The sequence below is a fragment of the Odontesthes bonariensis genome, chromosome 21, assembly GCF_027942865.1.
Source record: "Odontesthes bonariensis isolate fOdoBon6 chromosome 21, fOdoBon6.hap1, whole genome shotgun sequence".
Lineage (NCBI taxonomy): Eukaryota > Metazoa > Chordata > Actinopteri > Atheriniformes > Atherinopsidae > Odontesthes > Odontesthes bonariensis.
In genome coordinates, this window is record NC_134526.1 from 2,176,448 (window position 1) to 2,188,477 (window position 12,030).

Below are 12,030 nucleotides of genomic sequence, written 5' to 3' on the forward strand. Positions count from 1 at the left end.
CATGTTTCTGGGCAAACACACCGAGGACCACTGTGAGCAGCATCAGGTGAGCTGTGGCCACTAGAGATGGGACCAAGTCACACATGTGCAAGTCTCAATTAAGTCTCAAGTCTTAGCTTTCAAGTCCCAAGTCATTTTTTCTTGGTCAGGTCACCTTATTATTGCAGTTTTACCTGCAGAATCTGATCTTAATAAAGTGAAAACACAAAGATATAAGTAACTGTCAGTAAACATCATCGGCCAATGTGTCCAACCTGTCCACCCCGTATCATATCAAACTAACGTTAGCTAACTACCGACTAGGCTAACAGGATAATATTAGCTAATTTGACAGCACTTACTGGTCAGAATGGATCTTCAAATGACGAACAAAGTTGGAAGTTGTCGTCTGGCTGTCTGAGATGTTGATGCCGCATGTCTTGCACTGTGCTGTTCGTCTTTTACCGTCAAAATGGTAATTATTAAATTCCCCCTCCCGCTAACATGTTGATGCATATCTGATATGAGTTTATTCTCTCCAATAAACACTAAGGTATGCAGAGAGGGCATGGCTGATTGACAGGGTAGGGATCCAATCAGGACGCCATTCTCAGCCTGCGCTCCCACCGGGTAATCCATGTTATTTTTTAAATTAATTTATTAATTTTATATTCAAACTGAAAACATGAACTGAATAACTCTCAAGTCATTCAAGTCATCGTGTCTCAAGTCAAGTCAAGTGCCGAGTCTTTCAATTCCAAGTCCGAGTCGAGTCTCGAGTTTTATTTTTTTGCCTGCATCATTTTTTGATGCAAAATGCCTGCATCACAAAATGATGCCTGCCGATAGCCGCACCTGTTACGGTGTTTGCTGCTCGGTCTGCACAGCAGGCAGTGATACGAAGGGAGAGAAAATAGGGCCAAGCGATTGTGAGGTCTGACTTTTTCCTGGAGAACCATTTTGTGATGCAAATGTATTACTCTGTTGAACGCATATTGTTCTGAGAAGCAAAACGCTTTACTTTTTAAACCCCAGCCAACTAGCCGGACTACCTTCATCAACACCAAAACGAGGCTGGAACTCTGCTCACAGGACGCAGCAGGGGGTAAGAAGATGTTCAGAAATGATGTTGCTGATATGGGATGTTACACAGCTTCATGTCAAAAGAGGCGAACTGTCCCTTTAAAGAGGCGAACTGTCCCTTAAACTGTAACTCTTCTTCTTCTTCTGTGCCAATGTACAGATGGTCCGTTTCCTGTCATCGTCCAACAGCCCCCTCCTTCCTTTCTGCTACACTGTGACACCCCCTCCATCTTTATTCGTCCATCTTTTCTCTCCATTCGTCTCAATGAAGCTCGACTATGTTTAAAGGCCCCCTCCCCCGTCCTCCCCTCGGCTGTCCCGTCCTGACCCCCCCCCCCCCCTCCATGCAGCGTCTTTAATAATTTAAAAGAATCTAAAATTCAAATCAAACTTGCTCAGATAGAGACGGAGCTCTTATTACCCTCTCTCCCTCCCCCTCTCCCTCCCCCCACGCAGCCCAGCATCTCGCTCCCTTGCCTACCGTTACCGTGACAACAAGCTCTTTCGCCCTAGAAACAGCAAGCGAGAATCGAAGCCCCACGTCTCATTTTGTCTCCTGATTTCTTCAGGTCATTAAAACACAGATAAATAATCATTCTCGTCCATAACCGACTCAAATCAGGAGGCCAACAGTTTCATGGATCATCACACCGTCAGGACGGAATTAAAGATCCAAAGTTTCAGCAGTTTGGTTTGAATCGATTGAATTGATTCGGTGTGCAGAGGTGTATGAGGCAGATTCAAACAGGAAAGTTGAATAGATTTATTTTAGAACTAGAACGAAAGACGCAGCCGAGCAGAACTAAAGGAAACAGAACCTGAACATGAACTATGAAGAGAAACATCCAGGAGATTAAATGCTGTGGGCAGAGTGAACACGGGTCATTTAAATTCTAAACGAGTCTGATTCTGAGTCCCAAAACTGGAGAAAACACATGTAAATGATCAGATTGAATCATTTATTCATGATAAAGAGCATTCATGGTTGATTACATTTATGAGACAAAACTGCAAAGAAATTAGATTAAAAAGTGAACTTTAACACCACTGTAAATCAGAAATGAAAGTTTAGTTTATTATGTCCTAAAGCTGTCTGAGGTGGACCTCAGGTACGTTTACACTTTGAGTAAAATAGCAGCTTGTGTTCTTGACTTTTTGTATATTGGAGCCAAACATCCTGTAGAAATGGTTTTATTTTAGAGTTTGTAAACTTTCCAACAGGAATGATGCTGAAAAGTCTTAAATCAGTGGCTGGTGGGAAAGCTTTCAGCGACTAAATGAACGCACAGCTGTGAGGTGGCTGTAAAGATCACAGTTCGTCGGTGCGAGACACTTTCAGTAAGCTTCCCGTAACAGATTTTACAGCTTCGTGAGCGGAAACGCTGTTTGGTGCCCTTCATATGTCGGGCGAGAAGACTGGGAATGGATTTATTTCTGCTGGATTACCTCCAGCAGTGCTGCCAGTAAAAGTGTTGGTGGATTCATGAGCCTGCAGATTCAGAGGAGCTCGTATTTAACTGGGATTTATTCCCCTCAAACATGATGAAATACTCAACCGCAGTGAAGATCAGCAATGACTCTGATAAATGTATTGTGTACACCCATATTCATTCAGTACGCTCCATAAAGCAATCAGTTTAAGGCATGCACAGGCACAAAGAGAGTCCGTGTCAGGAGACAGCGATCGATAATAAGAGCTACTTAATGAAGTCCACTGATGCTCCGCTCATGCTCGCAGCATCCCGACACCCCGCTGTCGGAAAGTAGAAGCAAGCAGGTTATACCGAGCATCACAAACAGGAGATTAAATACAAAAGAGATCCAGGGGAGGAGAATATAAATATAAAAATACAAAGATCAGAAGAGCATTTACAGAAAGGATAAAGTGGTGCAACTCATATAGCATCAAAGGAACCGTCTGTCAGCAAACACAGCATCAAACAAACATGTGGAGGCAACGAGAAGTCCTTCAGAGGGTTTCACACTTTAGGATTCAAATCGCTGTTTCTACAGAAATACCAGCAGGAAAAAGTGTTATTTGATGCTCATACGTTTATAAATGCTGCTCTCATGTGGAACAGCTTTTCTGCTTGATTACAACAAAACCTTTTCTGACGTATATTTAACTCTTAGAACAACTTCAAATCCAAATTTAATCCATTATTTTAGCATCTCATTTTATTTACCAGATTCAGATTCAGACTGCTGTTTGGATGGTTAAAGTTTACCGGAAATAGAGGGTGATACCACTCCTCAGAGTACCAGAAATACAGAGGTGGGTACTTCTAACATATTGTTTAGGGAACATAAGAGTTTATTCTTTCATCAGATGAAGCTGATGAGACCTATCTGTCTGCTACATCAACGTTACGGTTTCCTCTCAACCAATCCAAGGTCATCAGTTGTAAGGTGGTAACATGTCCCGAAGCTGTTTATAAGCTGTTTACAAGCTGTTTATAAGCTGTTAATAAGCTGTTTATAAACTGTTTATAAGCTGTTTACAAGCTGTTTATAAGCGGTTTACAAGCTGTTTATAAGCGTTTTACAAGCTGTTTAAAAGCTGTTTATAAGCTGTTTACAAGCTGTTTACAAGCTGTTTTTAAGCTGTTTACAAGCTGTTTATAAGCGGTTTACAAGCTGTTTACAAGCTGTTTATAAGCGGTTTACAAGCTGTTTACAAGCTGTTTATAAGCGGTTTACAAGCTGTTTACAAGCTGTTTTTAAGCTGTTTATAAACTGTTTATAAACTGTTTATAAGCTGTTTACAAGCTGTTTATAAGCTGTTTACAAGCTGTTTACAAGCTGTTTATAAGCTGTTTATAAACTGTTTACAAGCTGTTTACAAGCTGTTTATAAGCTGTTTACAAGCTGTTTATAAACTGTTTATAAACTGTTTATAAGCTGTTTACAAGCTGTTTATAAACTGTTAATAAGCTGTTTATAAACTGTTTATAAGCTGTTTACAAGCTGTTTATAAGCGGTTTACAAGCTGTTTACAAGCTGTTTATAAGCTGTTTATGAACTGTTTATAAGCAGTTTACAAAGCTTATAAATAAAGCAATACGCATCCTGTGAGCTATGTGCCACATTTGTAACCAGTAAACCCGACAGTGTAAACATATTCCAACCTCACCTATCACCATCAGTTAGACACAGGACGGACCCCAGGAATCGATCATCACTAGGGGCATCAAGTCATAAACAGCCAAGACACTCGCTGGTCCTTAGGTACACCACTGACAATTAGTCCTGTACCTTTCTATCACTCCATCTCTAATATGAATATGAATAAGGACTTTCTGACCAATTACATGCCCCTTACCCCAGCCTCTAATCCCAAACTTAACTTCTATCCTAACCCTAGCCTCTAATGCCAAACCTAACTTCTATCCTAACACTAGCCTCTAATCCAAAACCTAACTTCTATCCTAACCCTAGCCTCTAATCCTAACCCTAACTTTTATCCTAACCCTAGCCTCTAATCCCAAATGTAATTTCTATCCTAACACTAGCCTCTAATCCCAAACCTAACTTCTATCCTAACCCTAGCCTCTAATCCCAACTGTAACTTCTATCCTAACCCTCTAATCCCAAACCTAACTTCTATCCTAACCCTAGCCTCTAATCCTAACCCTAACTTTTATCCTAGCCCTAGCCTCTAATCCTAACCCTAACTTCTATCCTAACCCTAGCCTCTAATCCTAACCCTAACTTCTATCCTAACCCTCTAATCCCAAACCTAACTTCTATCCTAACCCTAGCCTCTAATCCTAACCCTAACTTTTATCCTAGCCCTAGCCTCTAATCCTAACCCTAACTTCTATCCCAACCCTAGCCTCTAATCCTAACCCTAACTTTTATCCTAACCCTATCCTCTAATCCCAAACCTAACTTCTATCCTAACCCTAGCCTCTAATCCTAACCTTAACTTTTATCCTAGCCCTAGCCTCTAATCCTAACCCTAACTTCTATCCTAACCCTAGCCTCTAATCCTAACCCTAACTTCTATCCTAACCCTATCCTCTAATCCCAAACCTAACTTCTATCCTAACCCTAGCCTCTAATCCTAACCCTAACTTTTATCCTAGCCCTAGCCTCTAATCCTAACCCTAACTTCTATCCTAACCCTAGCCTCTAATCCTAACCCTAACTTTTATCCTAGCCCTAGCCTCTAATCCTAACCCTAACTTCTATCCTAACCCTAGCCTCTAATCCTAACCCTAACTTCTATCCTAACCCTATCCTCTAATCCCAAACCTAACTTCTGTCCTAACCCTAGCCTCTAATCCCAAACCTAACTTCTATCCTAACCCTAGCCTCTAATCCTAACCCTAACTTTTATCCTAGCCCTAGCCTCTAATCCTAACCCTAACTTCTATCCTAACCCTAGCCTCTAATCCTAACCCTAACTTCTATCCTAACCCTATCCTCTAATCCCAAACCTAACTTCTATCCTAACCCTAGCCTCTAATCCTAACCCTAACTTTTATCCTAGCCCTAGCCTCTAATCCTAACCCTAACTTCTATCCTAACCCTAGCCTCTAATCCTAACCCTAACTTTTATCCTAGCCCTAGCCTCTAATCCTAACCCTAACTTCTATCCTAACCCTAGCCTCTAATCCTAACCCTAACTTCTATCCTAACCCTATCCTCTAATCCCAAACCTAACTTCTGTCCTAACCCTAGCCTCTAATCCTAACCATAACTTCTATCCTAACCCTAGCCTCTAATCCTAACCCTAACCTCTATCCTAACCCTAGCCTCTAATCTTAACCCTAATATCTAATCCAGAAATCCAGTAGAGGACATACTCTAATCAGTTTAGAACATTCCAAAAATGAACAACAGATGAATTGGGCTTCCCGTGTACATGTCCCCTGAGACATCTGTGCAATAATTACAGAACAAAGAAGACAATAAGGATGCAACTAGGACCTCATAGGTCCCATACACCTCAAATAAAGGGGGAGCACCATGTACCTAGGGTTGCAGCCCGATCTCGAGTGAATGTGAACGACTGCTGACAACATACATCAGTTTTGAATCAGTAATCTCTTGCTTTGATCTTCGTGTTTACGGACCATAAAGTAACGCCCTTTACCATCACCTCCTTTAAGAGTTTGTGGCCAATTCAACACTAACGAGACTAGGGAAATGGACGTCATCGCGTTGTAACATGTACGGTGATGGAGGACACCACCGAGCTGATGAAGAAGGTAACACACCTGAATGGAATGAAACCTGAGTGGAATCTATGTAGGATACAGAGAATGGAAAACTTAACTATTGTGAAACTGAAAGACTCTCATGAGATTGTGTTGAACTGACGTAGACTTACATCGTCTGGACCAGTCAGGCCAGACTACTTTAAAGTAAGCAGTTTTATGGACTAGAATCAGGTGTTGGTCCTGTGGTTTGGACACTAAAAAGTTAGGCAACTTTCTCCTATAGTTATTGGAAGTAACGATAACTTAGAGTACTGGAGTGATTCCTGTTCCTGTAACCCAAACTGTGGTTTCAGATCCAGAACATTTCACCATATTTCTTATATTTCTGTCACAGTCTGTTCAGCTGCTCAATCCCAGAAAACGCTGGTTGGCTTTTCCAATATGATTAAAACATCACAAATTTGTTGATTTCACCAAGTGTAAAGATGAAAAATAGCTGGTTACCAAAACCCTCCTGAGGACTTTTCATTTCTCGGTAGAACAGAAAACAACATGGAAACATTTTACATATTCTTTAACACTTTCTATTTACACAACTTGTGCCTGTTTGACCTGGAGATGAATAACTGTCTGGATTTGTGTGAATGTATTCACCAAACAAACCTGCACATTCGTATCGTAGTTGCAATGTTAGCAGTGAAAAAGCCAACCAAAGCACAAGAGATTTAACAGTCATCATTGAAGAGAAAAGCAGTGGAATAAACACTGTAGGCAACTCTGAGAGGTAGCGCAAGCAAAGTCCATTCAAAACCAAGGCAAAAACTCAAAGATCGCATCCGTACTGACATGAGCGGCAGCTTTTTATTTGACTTTTTTCTTTATTTGCATAATGTAGTAGTAAAGAGGCATGCTACATACAGTAGAGGAGTGAACGGAGGTGACTGCGTTTTATGATTACATCATGCACCGATGAAAAACCACGATTCTGAGGCCTAAAATCCGTATTTAATAAGATGGTGCACAGCGTTTCAGTCACCAAACAACCAACTCGATCATTTTCCCTATAAACGTCCCGCATGACACGATCGCAGCATCATGAGATAGTTAACCTGATCGGACCAACGACTTTCATCACAGATCTAAACGAATAAGAGATTACCTTTAATTTCTCATACTATTTATTTACAGTGTTACTCAGCTAGCTTTGTTGGTAAGTGAGGCTACAGTCATATGTAAAAGCATTCTGTAATAAATACTGTAAACATGCACGGGTTATAGGAGATGATTTGATTCCATAGCAGCTTATTTCCTCAACGTTTCCCCACATCAATCTGAACCCAAACCGCTTCAATGCAAAACGCTTCAGCGCAAACCGCTTCAACGCAAACCGGCTCAACGCAAACCGCTTCTACGCAAACCAGCTCAACGCAAACCGCTTCAACGCAAACCGGCTCAACGCAAACCGCTTCAACGCAAACCGGCTCAACGCAAACCGCTTCAACGCAAACCGCTTCAACGCAAACCGCTTCAACGCAAACCGCTTCTACGCAAACCGGCTCAACGCAAACCGCTTCAACGCAAACCGCTTCTACGCAAACCGGCTCAACGCAAACCGGCTGCTATATGCTGGTCGGAGTGGACTCCGTTAATTGGCACGTCGCTGAAACCAGGCCGGGACGAGCGCTGTTGGAGGTTTTCTGCGTGAGAATCAAACATCGCAGCAACTGCTCAAAGTTACAGTTTTTCAGATGGTGCTGAAATGTTTATGTTTGAAGAGTAAAAATACAGATTTTCGGATTCTTAAACAACCAAATATCATTTGGCACCAGCCGCACTGCGCTGTGTTTACTGCAGAGAAAATATTTCACATAAACTTGGCACCGTCAGCACAAACCTTTATATTGATGTTTATTATTATTTTTATTAATAAAACTGCTGAAGCTGCAGGTTTGAGCTGCACATACATGCTGATTTCTCACCAATTAAATCGTTGTTTGGTGTTCTTTATGGTACATTAGACAAAACTTTCGGTGAAATTCTTTTCTGAATTTCAAATTTCAGGAGTGCTGATGTTGAATGTGGAGCTGACTTAGCAGAACAGACCGGGCTTTTTTTGCTGAGGGGTCGGGTTTCATCTGCAGCCTCTGTTTTTACAGGAAGTGCACGGGGTATGTTTGCAGGGTAAAAACAGGCCATTTTATGGGAACTTCAAAGGAATGAGCATGAAATGCCTGATCATGCAGTACAAATTTAATTGTTATCCAAGAGTTAAATCATTTACCCGATTGGTCAGACAATTCTTCCAGAAACTAACACTGGAAAGGTTTCCATTTAAATGTTGCAGAAGTTTGAACGTTTAAGAGAATTTTAATCATAAAAGTTACATTTTTAACCACACTTTAGTCTTTTAAATAATAACAAGAATACATATTAGTGGAGAAAACTGATAAAGAGCAAAAGTAATGCAGAAGTTTCTTGTTTTCCCCTCGACAGACAACTCTCGCTAAAAGATACAGATCTAGGTTATTTTTAGATAGTGGGTGGACAGCATCTTAGATGACTGCTATCTCCAGTTTGGCCACTAGATGGCAGTAATTGTGACGCACTTTATCTGCATTTTATTTCTTTTAATTTGTGACACATTTAAATGGAAACCCAGCTATAGATCACAAAAAGTGGGGAACTACTGAAACTTTTCAGCAGGTTTTCTAAAGTTCAGGTCTGGTTGATGCCAGCTGGTCGAGGCGGATGGCCACCCTTCCTGAGTCTGGTTCTGCCAGAGGTTTCTTCCTGTTAAAAGGGAGTCGTTTCTCTTATTATGATTATAATTAATTGAATTCCAATTGGCTTGAATTGGACTTTATTATCTAAGTGCCTTGAGATGACATTTGTTGTATTTGGCGCTATATGAATAAAAATGAATTGAATTGAACAGAATTTGGGCATAAAAAAAGTTAATTTAATAAAAAATTGTAAACAGTACTGTTTTTACGCAGCAAGCAACTGGGACAAAAGTAGTAAAAGTTTTAAAGTACCGATTCAGGAAGAGCAGGGTTTTACTTTTTGAGAACCCATAAACTTAACAGGAAACTGCAGAAGAAGCTCTTTAGAGTTGATCACTGAAGTTCCTCCAAAACCAAAAACTGCTATGAACTATGAGAGTAAAGAAACTTTGAGAGTGAAAGACCAGCAGTCCGGATTTAAAGCAGCTGCAGAGAGAACCGAAGCTGTCAGGAGGAAAATCGATCCAAAATGTGCCGAGCGAATGTAACCTTAACTGCCTAAATTAATAGAAGTCCTGGAGATCACGGGGATGAAAACGAACCTGCCCATCACTTTATGTCTCAGTGTAAGTGGAGACGCTGTGGGCCGACAGAATAATTAAATATGGCTGACTCTGAGAGACTGAACCTGGAGTCAGTTACAGTTCGTCTCTAAAAACCGAGGGACAGAAAGGAATGCTCTGCGGCTTTTGTTTGAGGACATTTGGATGCTTTTATAGTCTTCTTTGTTACAGCTGATTCCTCTTAATATGTGATGTCCCTACTTTTTTAGCATAGAATAGGTTGAGTTGTAAACCGAGTGGAAGACGGGATGACCACGACATTACTTCGTGGCATCTCTGCGTTTGTGTGATGAAACCGATTCTCCGTTTTCTTGTGGAACAGAACCTTGTGTTTGTCCTTTTCCTTTCTGTCCATCCTCAGTTCAGCTTCAAGCATCCCAGCTTTTCAGAGTTTTAGATTTTTTGGCATCGAACATAAAAGTCATTTGCCCTCGAGTTTGCTCCATTACTGTCATTCAGAACTAGAGTAATCCATTTTCCAACATCAGTCCCGCGTTCGTTGGTGGAAAAAAAGCAGTCTGAAGAGGAGATAAGCCGCCACCACAGGATGAAACGAGCATCGTGGGATCGATGCTGCTCTCCTGCTCCGAATCGGACATCGTGCCGGGACAGGGTCGGTCGGTCGTGTTGGAGGTAGAGCTTCAGGCAGACCATGCTCGTCATCGTGCATAAACAAACAACAGCGAAGAACCGGAACAGAATTTCATCTGGTGGGGGGGGGTGCTTGAGAACGATAGTGCTTCAGGTACAGGATTGAACGGTGTCGTGTCGGTTTAAATACGGTCGTGGAGATGCTTTTCGTCTTGCTGGCTGGTTTTATTCAGGATTTTAAGATCACTGGAAAGAGACAGACGAGAAAGAAAGTTTGAAAGGATTTAAAGTGGAGTGATCGCAGTTTGAGCGAGCTTTTGGAACAGAAAAGCTAAAAGGAGCCATGGCATGAAATTTTCACTTTTTAAGGTTGTTTAACATTGATATGAGTTCCTCTAGCCTGCCTGCGGTCCCAGTGGCTAAAACTGACGATAGACCTACACCTGGAAATTATTCTCGGCCTTTGGAAATGTGACCATGCAGATGGCCTGATCGGGAAAGCTGCCTCATATGATGTGGGCGCCTCTTATGATGTGGAGGTTGGTTCCCCCCAGAGCCCATATATGGCTATGCCAAAACTGCCTTTCCCCGCCCACAGCTCTTTGGCCAGCTCATTGCTCTGTATATGGATGTAAAAAATCTGTTTAGAGCTCCTGCATCAGAACCTCTAAAGAGCCAGTGGACAGATTTTGTTTTTTTCTGGGAAAGTGACGACAGAACCGAAGAGATTTGTGTATGTGTACACCAAACATTTCACCAACGAATGTTTCCAGAACTTGGCCCAATACCGAGCTGGCCTTGCCGAACGAAAATTAACCCTGGATCAGTACCAACTCTCTTTGCCCCAACTACAGACCTCGGACAAGTAAGTCATTTAACGCTCTATAATTGTGTTGCTTTCCTGTATGTACAGTATAGTTACATAGCTTTTTACGACAAGAAAGTGTCTGTATCGTTAGCTATGCAGCTAATAGCATCAGGTATGTGTGTGTCATGTTAGCAAGGACTTATCTCTGCCAACTGGGCTGTGGGAGGTGTTTGCATGCCCATGAGATGGTTAGCTCGCTCATTTTAGACCAAAACCCCCTACTTCAAGCTTCCTGAAGAAGAATGAATCCGCAAATTCAGTGCATTTCATCAGGATAATGATTCATTCATGGTTCCAGAGTTAAAACGGTCAGTCTGTCTGTGTCGTTAGCTCTGCAGCTAATAGCTCAGTTACTGTCGCTAATGTAATGGTAAATAGCATGAGGTATGCGAGTGGACACCTTATTTACTGTAACGCGAGTTTTGTGTACTTATTTGTTGTTTTGATAACCGTCCTGCTGTTGGTGTTATGGCGCGCACGATACCTGCCTTTCCCCTGATTGACATGACTAGCGCTACGTGCATCTTTGCAAACCAGAGCAATCTTTGCCTCGACTTTCTCCTCCTGATTTGCATTTAAAGCTGCAGACCCTAAACAGCTCATTCTGAGGATCCTAAGGAAAGCTCATTTTTGGGACTGGCTGTCATTCTGCACCAAGGCAGAATTTTGGGGAAAAAAAAACTCAGATACAGTATAAGGGGACCACAAAAGCCTATAAAAATATATAAAAGCCTCCATTTATTTTCATGCCATGGCACCTTTAAAGTTCAGCTGCTACTTACATCCCCAGTTCAGAGCGATGGCTGCAGCGATGATGGCGATTCCTCCTAAAATGGAGACGACAGACAGCACCATGGCGTTGCGGCCCAAGCGGCGAGCTCCATCCACGTTGCCTTGCTGCAGACTGTTTCGAGACTGAGCAAAGATAGGGGAAGAAGAAATGTTGACCAATCAAGTGAAACTTTACATGGTTCATAACACTTGTCGTTGGATTG

The 12,030-nt window shown here is 41.8% G+C and overlaps 1 protein-coding gene across 4 annotated transcripts in view; it reads right to left on the reverse strand.

The window, feature by feature from the left end:
* Nucleotides 1-1,939: 1,939 nt before the first annotated feature.
* The window catches only part of LOC142371405 (uncharacterized), a 28,537-nt gene continuing 18,446 nt past the window's right edge, over nt 1,940-12,030 (reverse strand). For 2 of the 4 annotated variants that reach the window (XM_075454065.1, XM_075454064.1), the window contains exons 4-5: nt 11,818-11,950; nt 1,940-10,413 (exon numbers count right to left, since the gene is read on the reverse strand). In XM_075454065.1, the coding sequence (XP_075310180.1) occupies nt 10,397-10,413; nt 11,818-11,950 (150 nt within the window). In that variant the 3' untranslated portion in view covers nt 1,940-10,396. The remainder of the gene's footprint in view (nt 10,414-11,817; nt 11,951-12,030) is intronic. The other 2 variants (XR_012768028.1, XR_012768026.1) reach the window with 2 other exon arrangements.